Consider the following 17094-nt stretch of genomic DNA (forward strand, 5'->3'; position numbering starts at 1 on the left):
ACATTCATCTAGACTCAGAGTTAATCCGTTCTTTCTAAAGCTCCCAGATAGTCGTTATGTTTAGACCACGATTCAACAAAAAAAGCAACACATCATCTTGGCAGACTTTACCTCAGACCTCAGACTTAGGTGCAACTGGGGGCAGTCAAATATTGTGAATCTTTGAGTAAATTGTTTATGGTGGCACATTGAGAATACATCTAATAATATGAAATATTTACTTACAAACAAAGTTGACAGCCCCTGTGTGATGTTGGGGAGAGGTAATCCAACCACCAACTGAGACTAAACCAAAAAGGCATTCTCCTAACATTTGTGTGCCGACATGGGGGTAACAAAGGCTATCAAATATTGTGAATCCTGTAGTAATTTGATCTGGTGGCACTCTGAGTATAAATCTAATGTTACCCCTAAACAAAGTTGACAGCATCTGTGTGATGTTAGAGAGAAGAGCTCCATCCATCAAACGTCCTTCTTAAACGCCCTGAGATTGACACAGAGACAGAGTTCTAGTGGTGCCAACTAGTCAGTCACTTTCACTGGGTCAATCACTTCTGAGCTACACACTCTATGTATTTGTTTATTGTCTTCTGGACATTCCTTGGTATCATTCTCAACTTACCTGAAATAGGCACAGCATTCCTTTTGCGCTTTCCTCTCCATTGCACTTTAAATGCATTGGAGAGGAGTTTTGGCAAGTGGCAAATCTACTGACCAAAGAATCTTAAGGTGTGGGTTTGAAACTCGGCCTTGACACTTTGCTAAAAAAAAATGTTGTGTGTATCTGGGCAAATGGCTTTAACGTTTGTTCAATAACTGTAAATATATTTAACCTAACACAACTGTAAGGTAGGGTGTCCCAAGTATCTGGCCCACTCTCCCAATCATATCAGGGGCAGAAGTCTGGTGGTTTCAGTCAGTTAAACTCCCACCACTGAAATTCAGGGTGATATGCAGGTCACACGTTTGAATCTTGGTTGCTTCCGCCTTCTAATTTCCCACATTCAGAACACTAATGAAACCGTAGTGTAGTCAATTTGTATGCTGGACAGAAATGCCTGCATTTTTAAATTCTGGGTGCTTTTTGTGTACCCTTCAGCCCACCACCCCTTGCTCCCCAATCCCCAACTCCGAATCTGGCCAACCTGCCAAGTCAGTAAACAATGTAAATTCTCCTGTCAGGAAATCAGTGAAGCACACTTTGTTGGTAAATAACAAATTGCTGTTATTGTGATTTATTGGCTGAAATGTGCATGGGGAAGAAAGAGCAACTCTTAATGTTGACACAAAAGGAAACCTCAGCTTCCTTCTGCAAAAAAATTACAATAAAGGCTAATACATAGGCTCAGATTATACCGGCTAATTTGACCCACTTTCTTTAACTGGACATTGTTGAATAAGGTTGAGAAACCTGTAAAATTTCCAGAAACTAGGTACATGATTCTAAGTTACATTAATTGTATGCAAATTTATCAACTGAAAATTGGGTTTGTTAATCCTGGTTATCGGGAAAATCAGGTTTGGTTCAGCCCCCGAACACCAGCAATGGATGGACGCCCAATTTTGAAGTTTGTCAGTCTGCCAATTGGTGAACTCTGTGAAATGTCCCCTATCTTATAGCATTGAATAGGTTTGCAATTACAAACATTAAATTTTCTACTAAATGTTCATTCTGCAGTCTCTGCCCTGTCTTCATTCCTGAAGAGCTAAGGCCTCAAAAACTGAGCTGAAGATAGTAAAAGTGTCAAACAACATACAGTAGTTAGCAAGATGCTCCAGTCTACTGGGTAAGGAAACAGATTTATCAGAATTTTTTTGTGGCCTTGGTCACAAACTTCACATATGTCCCCTATCTCATACTGTAACCTCACCTAATCAGGGAGGGAGGTGGTAGACCTTCCACTCGTGCTGCCTCATGATTATAAATCTAAACCTATTTAAGTGTTTTGCAGGCTTGAATGTTTCTTTACAAAATACTCATGCATTGCAATAGAGTTACATTTTTCTTACTACAATTCTCCTATAACTGTATTGATTTTGTTATGGCTTTTTGGGTAACATGAGCTAGACTTCACAGAGTTTGCTAATAGCAAGTCTTTCCTACAACATATTCTTGGCTGTTGAGTCACCAAAATGCAGGGTTTATAGAACTGAAATCACACACCCTTTGACCCTAACCATCAGAGGGCGAGAGGTGTGGCGACCGACCAGAGCGACTGACTCCGGAGCGCGGGGCTCTCGGTTCAGCTGCTCAGCTCAGCACCATGTGACTCTACGCAATAGCTCACTTAATCTCCCCGACGGCCCCCAGTGCCTTAAAACCTTAAGGGGTGATATGTTTGCGACATATAAATATGGATTTTTTTTTACTAGACCCATTAATAACATCATAGGATTGACCTCTTGCCCCAACCTTAGCTCAACTGCCTCCTAGTTGCTGCTGAGCAGTAAGTGGATGAGCAGGGAGGGGAACAAACTAAACCGGGTTTTTAGCCCCTGTTCGTTTTATTTCCATGTCCAGCCTTACTGACCGCCGAGACCAGGGGTACTGAGAGCAGAGCCCTGAGTACCAAAGGATAGAACAGCCTTCTTTTATTTACCAATACATTGATCAATAAAAATGTAAAAATCAATATAGTACAGCATCTTTAAAACTTAAAAAAGTTATTTAGCAGTTTTTTCTATAGTGTTAAGAAGGTATAGAAATGAAATATTTTCAAACTGTAAGAGCAATTGTTGGATTGTTGAGTTTAAACACATTTTAAGCTTTTTGTTACCTCGATGACGTCCCAAAGGCGGTGATGAGGGCCTGGAGCAGGCCGCCGATGAAAGCCCAAGGGTTCTTTCGCGTGATAACGAAATAGAGCAGCGGCAAGACAAACAGAGCGTGGATGAGCAGCCCGGCGATGACGGTGATGGTGTACATGCCCAGCTGCCCGCCCATCTGGGCCAAGTCGTCCATCTCAAGGATTTTACCTGAGATCAGGAACATGATTCCTATCGGCGCATACCTAGGAAGGTTAGGGAAAAAAAAGATTTAACAAGAGATTACACAGAAGAATGCAAGGGACAATCATCTGTCCATCACTTCACTGCCTGACATCACAGAAGTTCAACATCTAAGCATGTGTTGCAAATGGTACCTTTTTATAAATCAACGTCACCTGTACATAACACTGCTTTCCACCCATCGTTTGCCCTGACCGATACTTCTGAGGGGAATCTGCTCCGCTTCCATGTAAGCATCGTCACACGACAGCCCATAATTTATCTCCATAAACAAGTCCCTCCAATACCACCCACAGAATTAAACACATTGATTCTGCAACCTTTATAGACAAAACAAATCACTGCTATGAGGCTCATGTAACCCTCACAGGCACTGAAGACTCACTTAAACACTATGGGTACTCCCACCACCTGTGACAACCAATATGCATATTTACAAACATGGTGCAACATTGGTCTGTCATGGATTGCCATTTGGGTCATGCTTGGGTAAGCTTTATCTGCCCTTCTCTTTACACCGTTGCATAGTGGGTGTTATATCCTTTTCCGCCACGTTTATGAAGATCAATGCATGGCTTAAGGGCATGATTTAGACTCTGGTGGCTCACCAGGCAGGCCTCACCCTCCTGGGGGAGGACCATCACCCATATCTAGAGATCCAAGTCTGCCTGGTGGGATCTATGATGAAAGTGCATCTGCCGATATGAGAGATGCACTTTCAGCACTTGCGAATGCTGAGTGGGCTGGCATGTTTATTCAGCAAGCTCAGCATTCTAGTTTGCTTATAAGCATCAAACCACCAAAGCAGGGTTGTGCTTTTGAAAAGCAAGAGACAAATGTCTAGGGCACCAATGAGTTTTTGCTCTGTGCATTAGGGACAGTTTCACATTTTCCTTTCAATCATCCCACTATGTCTGCATGTTGGGACGATGGGAAGCCTGAAATAAACATAGGAGGGCATTCATCAATGGGGCATCAAACCAAACTCTTAACCACTTAACTGCGGTGGCAATTCCGCCACGTTGCAGTGGTTTGATTGAGTGGGCGGGGCCGTGCCGGCCAACTCACGCGCGCAGCACTACGGAGGTAGTGCTCTCAACAGCTGTTGGCCGACGGGCGCATCGAAAGGGTTAATGGGCATTTAAAAAAATATCAAGTCATCTGCTACTAATCACTTTGGACGGTTGATATCACTGATTAGTTCGCAAATATAACTCTTAAGGAGGGTAATTGTCTCACCTTGCTCAAACATTACCTCTCAGAACTGTACTATATAATAGTTGGGCTCTGGCAGCACAAATTGAGGAATTTAAGGGGGAATCCCAATGTGCGCCACCTCCTATAGTGTGACGACTCCTAAAAATTGTGACTGTGGGTCAATTCCTGGTCTACAATAAGCTGTGGTTCTGGTGGTTGGTGAACTACAGTCACACGTGAAATTTGTGACTTTCCAAAAAGATGATTCTGTTTATATATAATAGTTTGGTTTTTGATGACATGGGACACATGGAAGGTCACATTGACCAATTAAAGCAAGAGGGGAGACTCACAGCTGAGCATATATTTTACCTGGCGATGTAGAGACAAAGGAGTACCTCGTTCTTAAAAGAGTCATAATCAATCATTGTTAATTCATGAATGGTTCTCCAGAGCAGATCAATATTTTCAATTTTGTAAGATCAAAATAGAAACATGGGCACATATGCTTCTAGAGGTGCAAAACTGTAACCCTTCTGGAATCAATTTTAGGGTCCTGAGCTAACCTGTTGGACAAACATCTATGAAAATGTACAAAACGCGCCCTCAGAGGGCTACCATCATTTTTCAGAAGGAAACAGTCCAGGCAGATTATGTGTGTTTGGGAATTCAAGCAGCTTAAAGAGAAATTAGTAAAAAATGTAAAGGTAATTACGCTTCCACAGCTGAGGAATAGTGGATGGAAATGACTATTGCTATTTTGGGTGAAGTTTTTATAGATTAAAAATGAGGTATGTATAAAAATGAATAAGGCGTGCAGCCCATTCTAATAGGAATTGCAGAATGATGATTCAACCCTTAATCCTCAAACAAGGAAGAAGTGAGTTATTACTTAGCACTTTATTTAGGATTGGAATTAATTTAAGGAACAGGTGGACGATTTGCAAGATTATAACGTAGTTTATTGTAAAACTTCGGGCTTATTTTAATACTGAAATAAGAAACCTGGTAGATTTCAAATGAGCTATTTTTTAGTATATAGGTTTTTTCCTCTCTTTTATCAAGGTGGATTACTCATTTATGATTTGCACTTTGACAATTCAAATTTTGATGCAACAAAAAAAGAGCACTGACAAAATAATCTTTGACTTACTATCCAATTTTCTAATAACTATACTGGATTTGACTAATGATATACCCAGCACTTCAATGTAACAGCAAGGTGAAAATATTAGCACCCTATAACATTCTGCAAAAAATATATAAATAATACAGCATTGTGTTTTTGCCCAGCCACGCTCTTTCGAAGTTCTCAAGATCTAGGCTCACCATATGATAATAGCGACGAGCCTCATGATGGCCTCGTTCAGACTGTCGAAGAACTCGCGGAGGGGTTGCCCCTGTTCTTTCATGTTTCCAATCACAAGCCCGAAGCACATGGAGAAAACCACCAGCCCCAGGGCGTTGACACCATTTGCAGAGCCTGGTATAGGCACCACTTCCTCGATGGTCATCATCTCCTGCAGGCTGCCCACCGCCCTTGTGACATTGTCCAGTATGCCGCTCAGGTTCAATAACAAAAAGGACGGGTCAGCGGTGGCCGAGGTATTGCCTAATTGCACCAGCGGTACCTGAATGGATCTTGTGCTGTACTGTGTCTTGTACTGAAAAATAACCACAGAAAGTTCAAATTAGAAAAATTCTAAATCTTTTCATAAATGACTACAAGTCTTAAATATGCAGCAAGAGGAAATATTATTTGGGTTGGCAACAAACATGGGAGGTAGTATTTGGAGTGGCCTGATATGGACATTTCTGTAGTGGAATAAGAAATGTTGTGTTTTATAAGCAAGGTAATCAGATTGTGCCTAAAGTTAGCAATTGCTTTCTCTGTGTTGCTGCAGTGAAGCCTTGAGTACAAACTTGACACTAGCATGCATTCAGCTTTTGTTAGTGCATTTAGCAGCCTCCTGTGACTTTTCTCCGTTAGAGTAAATGTCTGTGATTGGGGGTCATGGGTAGGTGATGTAATTTCCTGTGATATCGTAGTGGGAAGTGTGTTAGAACATGATCTGTCTACTTTGTCTATTATATTGGCAAAATATTAACTTTGCACGGAAATGCTTGGGCAGCTTCCAATGCTGCTGTCACCTCAACTCCTCGTGGAAAGCTTTTGAAAGTGCAAGGCTGTTGAGTCATAGTGGTATAACAGTAGACGAACTTTCATGGGGACCCAGCAGAACTGGCGTGAAGTTTGGCAAAGTAATTTACATTTTTTATACTGATGAAGTCGAGCATTGTCACCTTGAACAATCTAGGGTTCATTTTAGCAAAGAGTTGTAATGAAACCAACGAAAAATTGGACATTTCAAATACGATGTCTGTGTGAACATCCTGTCGTAGCCCTCCGGCTGAACCTTTATCCCAGCTGCTCCCCTTCATCCCAATAATTACAAATCCATAATTATCAAGATAAGCACCTTTTAGGAGAGTAGATTCATTAAAAATCTTTTATCCTATAGCTACCCCTATTTTTTTAACCCTACCGACTAGGGGTTCAAATAAATTAGGCACTACTACTACTAGCCAGGTATTTTTACCTACACAATATAACCCCCCCCCCCCCACTCTACTTCCTTTTTTGAACAACCTCTTTATCATTGTATAGAACAACAGAAAGTGCACCCACGTAGGTCGCAGCACGACCCGAACGGTATGGACGTAATGATGAAGCATGCCACCAAGGGGTAACCCTGTTTGATGAGGGTTTTACTAGAAAACCCTTTGTTTTTCTTCCATGGAGAGTTTGTTGAACATAGCTAACCTGGGTTTTCCCTGTTTTTGTTTTTTTTGCAAAACCCAGTGAATCCTCTTACTCCCCCCCCCCACCATTTTCTGATACATACCAAGATAAGCAAACACCGTGAAAATTACTTCAATTTACAAGTATTATTTTAAAATAAATTTCTCTGGATATTTAGAGCATCTGTCATGCATCCTCAGCTCCTGTACCAACATTTGAAAACCCGACACAGATCCTCAAACTCAGTAACTGAGTGTCTGCGCTTTTATTATATTTAAGAGCTATAATTATTCTATTACATCTGCTAGATCAAACTATGATGAAGAAATTGAAGAAAGTTGGATCCCTGGTCATTCTCATCTCCCTTTCCGTGGTCAAATATACAAATTAATGTAATGTTTTAATGAGTAATCAAAATGCAAAGCAACCCTACTGATATGCCAATGCGTATTTCAAAAGCCTCAATAATTAAATGGAATGCTTCATGGACAATGGTGCATGTAAAAAAAAAACAACAGACACCATTGGCGATGTTACTGTTCATGGGATAATATTCACCGTGGAAGTAATGTGTGGTGATTTGCATAATAGCGCACTAAAAAGTATTGTGCTTTTCACGCACCAAATAGTAAAATCCGCTTACATTTTGAGGTTGACCACAAAAGTTACGAATGAGAAAATGTAGGTTTCATGAGATTCACTTACGTTGATTTACGAATTCGTGGTCATTATGAAAAAATACAAATAAAGATATGGGTAATATTAGAGCCCAGCCTGGGCTCCAAACGTGGATGAAACAAATAATTACCTCGCATTGTGCTAAGACCCCAATATCTGATCTTGGCAGGAGTACACACTCAAGCTGGGTTACATAATGAATATCAATATTTCGAAAGCAACTTAAGTGCCAAAACCGCAACAACAGAAAAAATGGTCAGGGTTCTACTGACGAAAAGCAACAAAAAATGTACATTTCTCGAGAAAAAAAGCTTTTTTCTTAGTGCGTTTTACAACAAAAAGACCATGTCGTTGAACAAGGGGGTTGTTAAATCTCTGCAGTCGTATTTTCCTGTACTGTTACGTTGTCGCCCATAACTAAGGCTCGACCCATAATGAACACGAGGTGGCAGTGTTACATCAAGAGGAAAGTTTTTTTTTTTCACCACATCACAAAGCATATCTGAGTGGAAGTATTACATTTGATACATTTGTGAAGTAAAATGATTCTCTCCAACACTTCAACGTTCTCCTCACATGGCTGTCCCCTGGCGCCGCGCGCTTCGTGTCGCACAAAGTTCCATTCCAACCGTCCAAAAGAATATACCAACCTCGTATGCAAGATAGGGGTGGACGCCTGGAAGGGACCAAGGGAAGAACGGGGGAAGGGCACCACCCTGACTGCAACAGTGAGCTAGTCCAACAAAGGGCATACTCATTAATTGTAGTATTAAAGAAAGCAGGATCTATCTCATAATGAGCCCCTCATTATGAATGGCGGGAGTGGTGCCCCCCCCCCCCCCCCCCGAGACTTTGGTCATTTTGGCTAGCCCGGTTTCTCCTGACCTGTGCTTAATGGTCAATTAATAACAGACGCCATCATTCTGAGCTCCGACGCGTTGTACATGGGTGTGCATGCAGCTGCTGCACCCGGTCCCCATCCGCCCTCTCCCTCTCAGGGGTGCAAAGACTCGCAGTAGCTGTCTCTTCATCCTCGCCTCGACCCTCCTCCCACCCCACCAGCACCCACAGCATGGGTCCATGCACCACCCCCTCATGGATGGTCAATGGAGCGGACTGGGCATGTTATTCTCTCAGAAATGGGGCAAAGCATGTACTTGGACCTGGTAGTCCTCATCAGTCTTCAAATAGAAATATATAAACAGGCCATTGGAATTATGCGGCAAGAGAGGACCAAATTATGTGGCAGGGTTGAGTAAATTATGCTCAAGAAAAGGCAAATTATGTAGCATAATGAGGCACATTTTTGTAATAGTATCAACTCGTTATTTTTAGGTCTCGCCTGTCGATGCGCATGCGCATCGAGCAAGCGAGACTATGGGGGCTTATCCACTCTTTGTCCAACTTGCAAGGAATCGTGGCGATTCCTTGCAGTGCCCGTGACTTTTAAGCTCAATGCGCATGCGCATTGAGCTTAAAAGCGCGTGCACATGCCCCCAGCCGCCTGCCTTGCCTACTCTCCCGCCCCCTCACTGCTTGATTGCACGGCCGCTAGGCCGTGCCTCCCCTACTCCTCCTCCTACTCTCCTCCCCTCGCCGTCTGTTCCCGCACTCCTCCCACACCCCCGCTCCGTGTGTCACTTAAACCGCCTGCCTTGCCTACTCTCCCGCCCCCTCACTGCTTGATTGCACGGCCGCTAGGCCGTGCCTCCCCTACTCCTCCTCCTACTCTCCTCCCCTCGCCGTCTGTTCCCGCACTCCTCCCACACCCCCACTCCGTGTGTCACTTAAACCGCCAGAGTTCCCTTCGAGTTGTGGTTGGTGCAAGCAGTCTTCAAGTCCCTCCTTTTGGAGATTGTTTTTCGGAACAGATACGGTATCATTGGAGGACTTTCTTTTAGGCTTTGTTCTGTCCCCGATAGAGCATTTCCTGTGGCATGTGTTTTTTAACGCGTTTTAGGGTTTGTTTTGTCTTCGATAGCAGAGCATTTCCTGTAGCATGCGTTTTCTAACTCGTTTTAAGCTTTAGTTTTTTTCTGATACTTTTGTGTCCGATAGCAGAGCATTTCTTGTGGCATGTGTTTTCGAATGCATTTTAGGCTTTGGTTTCTCTTTCATAGCAGAGCATTTCCCGTACTAGGTTTTTTTTCTAAAGCGCTAGCCTTTTTTTCATCTCTGATGGCAAAGCATTTCTCCTGTTGTTCGTAAACATATTCTATTCCGTTTTCGTAAGCGCTCGGCTTTCTTTCATTTACGATAGCAGCGCATGTTTTTGCGTGTTTTTAACGAGCACATAATTTCACTGCACAGCAAGCGTTATTTTTTTTTGCTGGAGCGGCTCTTATTTACTGCGCTTATTAATTTACGGACCCAGTACTTGTGCTTTCTAGTTGCCGGCATGTTAGCTTTTTCCCTAACTGGCTCTTTATTGTTACTCCGTGGTAACAGATTTATTAGTAGACGCTGTGTGTGCGTCCTCTTACCGCTTTAGGGATACATTGCTGCACCTTCTTCTGTTTACTATGGTTATTTTCCTTTTTAACTGTCTCCCCATTGATTATTTTCACACACAAGTCAGTGCGTCACAGTTTTACCGGAGAGGGCACAGCTCTCTCTAAGACACAGCTCTTCCTCTGCTCTCAACACTTGGGCCCAGTGCGAGGAAGGGGGTAGTGTTATTCCTTAAAAAAACCCTGTCCGTTCTCATAATCAAACTCACTTACTTTACACAGCACGGAGCGCACCACGCATTGCAAATAAAATTTGCTTTTTTATTATTAAAAACACAAATAAAGTAAATCTGCAGGAGCAGGGGAGCAGGGCTGCTCTAGCTCGTTATTATTAAGGTCAACTTAACATCTGCCAAATGTAAGATCTAATTTCAAAATTAAAGGTGCTAGCTGCATACAGTATACCACAAGTGATATGCAATTATTAATATAGCAGCACTATCAGTTAACCTGTTGGTGCAGGGCTGCTGTGGCTCAGTGTTATCTTAGGGCATCACTGTAGAAAGCTTATGTTCATGGGTCAGTGCGTGACATTTTTACCAGGCAGCCTCGCTCTCATCTCGGGACTGGGGATGGGTGGGAGTGAGGAAACTGGGGAACAAGGGGGTACCGTCATTTCTCAGAGGCCACCTGTCCAATTTTATAAAACATGTTTAAATCTGCAGGCAGGGCTGCTCTGTCTCATCATCCTTTGAAAGTCAGGGAGTCTGGTTTAGATGCACTCGGACCAATATGGTTGAATTCATAGTAAATCTGCACACAGGGCATGTTCTATTTTAGTTTCATGAAGTTATCATAATTAGGCATCAGTGTACTAACTAGTAAAGTTTATCTTCACACACAAGTCAGTGGGTCACAGTTTTACTGGTGAGGGCGCACCTCTTTTTGTGCTCTCAGTAAAAACCCTGTCCCTTTTTATAATAAAAGTAACTTATTCACACAGCGCGGAGCGCACAATGTATTGCAGATGAAATGAAAACGTTCCTAATTTAAGACACAGACACATTAACCCCTTAAGTGCTGCTGACGGCCAATGGTCGTCAGCAGCGCTACCTCCCCAGTGCTGCGCACGACCATTGAACGTCCATTCAGCACTAGTGCTAATGGACAGCGCAGCACTGGGGAGAAATGTTTACACGCAGCTAAGGTGTTAAATATGCAGGTGCAGGGCTGCTCAGTGGCGTTCTCCTTCAGGTCATGTTTAAATCTGCAATGTCCAAGATTTTACCTTTAAAATCAGAGTCGGGCTGCTGCAAAAGACCTATGGGCCTCTAACCTCCCTCATTCACCCTCACTCACCCTCACCCACACTCACCCTCCCTCAACCCCTCACCCTCACTCACCCTCAACCCCTCACCCTCACCCTCAAACCTTCACCCTCAACCCCTCACTCACCCTCACTCTCACTCACCCTCACTCAGCCTCAACTACTCTCACTCACCCTCAACCCCTCACCCTAACTCACCCTCACCCTCACTCACCCTCAACACCTCACTCACCCTCACCCTCACTCACCCTCAACACCTCACCCTCAACCTCAACCCCTCACCCTCACTCACCCTCACTCACCCTCACCCTCACTCACCCTCACCCTCACTCACCCTCACTCTCACTCACCCTCAACCCCTCACCCTCACTCACCCTCACTCACCCTCAACCCCTCACCCTCACTCACCCTCACCCACCCTCACCCTCACTCACCCTCAACCCCTCACCCTCACACAGTGCAATAGGTCTCAGACCATTTCAGTTAGAGCTTTAAGAAATGTTTATGGCTTTTTTTATTTGTAATTCTTTAGCATTGGCTACAGGAAACAAAAATGCTAAACATTTACAAAAAAACCATAAACAATTCTAAAAGCACTAACTCTAATGGTGCGAGACCTATTGCATTTCCAATGCTTGTTAAACTTGGTAACACTGCACGTCATTAGTAACATTTTAATACCCAAATATAGTAATAAGCAACAAAAAGGTGACAAGTCCAGCCTTTCACTGCGCTGCAACACGTGTCGCTGCATTTTTAGTACCTTTTGAACCATTCGAGCTAGAAACAATATATTTTTGGGGTTTAAATGTGCAGATTATGCAGGTATGATGGATTATGTGGCAAATGCTGTAAATAAATATGCGAAAATTGCAGGTGGCTAGTGGCCTCTTCTATAGCATCACCAAGCCTGTCCAAATACCTCAGTTCGAATGCACTGTGCCCTGGGGTGGCAGCTGGGAAAAGATGTTACTGCAGACAGGACCGATCCCTCATCTACAAATTCCACCTTAATATCCTTATGTTCCCTTATAGTGCAACCTTCTGATGCCATGGTGACATCTGCTCTAGGCAGCTCAGATCAAATTAGATGTCGACTTGTCCTATATTTTTGGTCAGTAAGCCTGGGCTTGATGAACATAGGAAGCAGGACAGGAGTTTATGTTCACCGATTTCGAACTAGGAGATCCAGAGGTCGAAGTGGACAGAAACAATACTGTTAATTATTTTTCATTTAAAAATGGAGCCTAGGCAGCTCTGTAAAAAATAAAGTACAAACAGAGGAGGGGCAGGTATAATTCACCACATGTGTGCCCCGCATAAAGCAGCAAATCAAGGGGTGGGAGAGCTTTCGTCCTTTAGAACCATTAAGTTGAAGACAACTTTACGTATAAAAATGTGTTGAATTCAGAATAAAATCTGTACAGAATGTCTATGATCACAGGAAGTCAGAGAATTCTTCATAATTAGCTAGTTTTCTCTGTAACCAGCTTTAAATTCAGCCTAGCCAATTTTAGACAATTACCACAAGTTACCTCTAATCCCTTACATATAAAAGTAAATGCTCAGATAATTGTTTTTATCATCTATATAGATTAATTGTTTGGTGAATATTTTACTTAATAGTACATTCTGATTATCTTCTCCCATTGACTTCATCAAACGCAGGCCTTTTTTTCGTAACAACTGAAAATACTTTTTGACCTACCTGTTTGAAGCAGGCTTCCACCAGGTTAGGCGGGAACATGTTCCTGCAACAATTAGATAAGAAGAGGTTGATCTTTCGATTGTAGTTCAAAGAAGAGTGTTAGAGACAATCCAGTGTCTATCAGCTAATCACAGACAAACAAGTAGCCCACTTCATCTCCCACCGCCTTCCTCCACATACATGATGAAGACCCAAAACGGAAGCTCATGACTCCGTAGAGCATGTATACCTACCAGGGCAATCACCAAAAACCAGGAGGGATCTTGTCTGACATTTTAAGAGACATGCGCTAATTCTAAAAATAAATGTAGGTATTTAATATATGGGATTCAGCTATATTTGTATACAACCCTGACACATTTCTTTATAAACTTGTGATGGACACGGTCACATATTATTAAAGAAATTACATCTGACCTCAACTTTAGTAATATATTATAGTGAGTTCTGACGTCACAATGCCTGCTGACAGGGCTAGCAGCCGAGGGGAAGGCAGATCAGATCACGAAGCACAATTAAAGCAGTTATTTAAAGAACAAAAACAACAAAGCATGGCTTTTCTTTCTTCTGCTCTGTTTTACTAACTGTACAGAGGAGTAGGAAACAGATATTAATGGCGGCAACACTTTCAAATGTTGCCCTCTTTATTTAATTTTAGAAAACTTTGAATCTTTGTTCATGTTTCTACACATTGTGTCTTAACAAAAAAAAACTGATTTTAACTGATCCTAATACCTTTTTTTGCAACAAATATCTTGCAGATTTTTAATGTGCTTAACCCTTTCGATGCTGATGACGAGCTCAGCTCGTCATGATGCACGGTTGAGCTGTGCTGATGACGAGCTGAGCTCGTCATGACACCAGCAAAATGGCAATTTCCAGCACAGGACGGGAAAACTGCCAGCAGCCAAGGTGTTAATCTTGCATTAAAGTTTCTATTTTATTATTCATGTTTGCAAACAAACTCTCTTATTCGTATTAAACAGCTACGCACTAATGATTTAAGTGGTTTGTTGGACAGGTTATGGTTTCACCATGTATTATAAGGAATAAAATACCCCTCTGCTGTGCAGGATAAGGATATTGCAAGTCACATTGGAGTTCCATAAGCTTATAAAGGAACTCCGCCTTCTGTCTTGTTCCTCTATAAGGTGATGGAACTGCTCGGTGACTTGCAATGTCCTAATAATGTACAGCAGGGGACACTTTATACCATGTATTATACCAATTCATAGGTTAGAAACTATTAAACATCGGCACACAACTCTGCTAGATATAGCACTAGCAGAGGAGCGAGCTAGCATGATCAGCATAAATGATAACGGACAGAGTAGTAACAATAATGCTACAAAAAACAATTTTAGTAGTAGGAACACCGTTGGAACATTACTAGTACCAGAGTTTCAGAAGTAGTAATAGGAATGGTAGTAGTAACGTTCATTGTTAACCCCAGTAGTATCACCATTGGTAAATGTTGAGTTTGCAGCACATCTAACTGAATGAGCAGTAAAGGATTTAATTATGCAATCTAATAATAGGAGTTGTATTTATTTAGTTGATAGATTTATATTCTGCCTTATGGTGACTTAACATATTTACATTATACTAGAGACCATACATTATAATATATATATATATATAGATATATAGATATATATATTTATTTATTTGGGGGGGGGGGAATATATAATTTTTGAGTACCTACTGGAACCCCATCCAGATCCTATCTATGTGACCTCTAATACTTTTATATCTAGTTTTCCACACTATTAGCAACATTTGACCTAATAATCTTTTCAAGCTATCCGACTTACAGAGCCTGCAACAGCATGACCCGGTGACACATGACAACTGAGAGCTTTATATATTTAATTACTGACCTGACAAGGTCCATGAAAGCATCCGCCGTCTGCACCCGCTCGATCTTCGTCTCACCATGGAGGTCCTCTTTGGTCCCTTTCCCTGGATGGATGATGATCACCATGACAATGCCGATAAACACCGCAATGAAGGTCGTCACCATGTAGTAGAGCACGGCCCGCAGCCCCATCTTGCCAGAAGCCTTACTGTCCAGAGAGGCCATGCCTGTCAACACCCCCTGACAAAGTTAAAGACGCAGTCTACAGAGAGCTTCGAACCATCTCACTCTGAAAGGTCACATTTGATGGTCTTTTAATAATTACATCCCTATTTCAAAATGTCTTCACATATTGACAAAACTCATAAGTTTCAGAAACTAAGCAAAGTCATGCACATTCCAAAGAGAAAGGGCCCACACGTCCCCATCTCTGGCAATATTACCAGTAATCACTGTTAGCAACTGAGAATGAATAGCATTGCTATGACAGGTGAACACTCACTACAACTTGACAGATTGCACTAGGGCTCTCATCAGAGGCCAGTACTGCTTGAACCACACATTGTCCCCGCTATGCTGCCAATGATAGTAACAACTCAACTACTGAACATCACACTTCTACAAGTGTGACAACTAGGACTGCTTCCAGCCCCTAAAGCTATAAGAGTGGCTTGGGTGGCAGGTAATAGACATTTTTTATGTATATTAATTTAATAATTAACTGTTGTTGTGTTCTTTTCTAAATTATCCAGGCAGCGCCACCTTGTGGCAGACTGTACCAAGCTCTGGTGTTGAGAGCTAAGTGCCGGAACCGAGCACCAGACACCACCAGCTCAAATTAAGCACTGCCTACTACTTTTATTGTACCAGAGGTCCCATGTGCTGTGGTCACATTATACACAGGCACCAACTCATTGATGGTCTGCCCAGGTATACCCACCGGTAAGATCCTCAGTGCCAAATTTGTAAATTAATTTGTGCAGAGGCCCAAAATCATGTGGCCAAGCTATCAAATGTCAGTGGTGCCGAATACTAATGCTGCGTAGTCTTAATTCTATCTCATGCCTCATTCATACACCACCAGGCACTCCCTGCCGCTTTATCTCACTCAGGTTATTTTTCATCCCTGCTTTCTTTCGCTGTTACTTTTTTCCATCTTCCATTTCCCCCTTATGTATTTTTCTCTCTATTGCTCAGGGTTAAAGTCTGAAGAGAAAAAATAACTGCTGATCCACATAAATGAGTGCTGGTGGGCACTACCGACAACCATCGGCAAACATCAGGCACTGAAGAGCCCCTTTCCCTCCGACAGGGAGATAGATTTAAGTGTTTTATAAGCCAAATAACTGTAAATCTATGACCCAACCGGCCCAAAAGATGGGCTCGATAAGACTGGATAATTTGGGTGAGGTAGTTGGCAAACAGGGCAGAAATCGTTTGACCAGCTGAAACTGTAATATGAACTGGTTGCTTCTGAATTCTTCTTATGGCAATAAGTGGGGATGGATTTGCTAGACTGTTCTCAACTATAAAACTGCAGGCCCATAAAACTTTACAAAACATTTATGAAAATCATTTTAGACTGCTCTGGAATCCTCAAAGCAAGACGGAAACTCATGTGGGAGATATGAAGCATTCAGATTGGGGAGGGGGGGAATGATAAAGGCCAGATTTAAATTGAACCAGAGTAAGATATTGCGTAGGCTACATTTCCCATTAGCAAGAATGAAGGCTACTGGCCGGGTACCCATGTCTCCATGTTTTAGGGCAAACACAAGGAGATGATGGGCAGAGCTTCGAAGCTTTTCAGACAAAATACCCCTAGTCACAGATCTGGGTTGAATCAATCATCGTTCTTGTTCCATGTTTTAGGGGCCTAGGAGAATAAAGAACTTTGCCCCCTACGCTCTGACATAGTCCCAGAATCCTTGTCTTCTGGAAAGGAGGCAAAGGCATATTCTTCAGAGTACCTGGGGTGGTTGTTAACCCGTTTTACTTTTATATAAGATTAGCATTTCTTTAATTGGTTTGTGTTTTAACCTGTGTGCGAATCTAAATATAGAT

General features: G+C 42.3%; 1 protein-coding gene across 2 annotated transcripts in view; it reads right to left on the reverse strand.

The window, feature by feature from the left end:
* Positions 1-17094, reverse strand: part of LOC147673384 (excitatory amino acid transporter 1-like) — a 163747-nt gene that overhangs the window by 12733 nt on the left and 133920 nt on the right. For both annotated transcript variants that reach the window (XM_086947243.1, XM_086947242.1), the window contains 4 exons: positions 15053-15257; positions 13173-13215; positions 5536-5870; positions 2778-3011 (listed from right to left, as the gene is read on the reverse strand). In XM_086947243.1, the coding sequence (XP_086803369.1) occupies positions 2778-3011; positions 5536-5870; positions 13173-13215; positions 15053-15257 (817 nt within the window). The remainder of the gene's footprint in view (positions 1-2777; positions 3012-5535; positions 5871-13172; positions 13216-15052; positions 15258-17094) is intronic.

Source organism: Lissotriton vulgaris, chromosome 12 (assembly GCF_964263255.1).
Source record: "Lissotriton vulgaris chromosome 12, aLisVul1.2, whole genome shotgun sequence".
NCBI lineage: Eukaryota > Metazoa > Chordata > Amphibia > Caudata > Salamandridae > Lissotriton > Lissotriton vulgaris.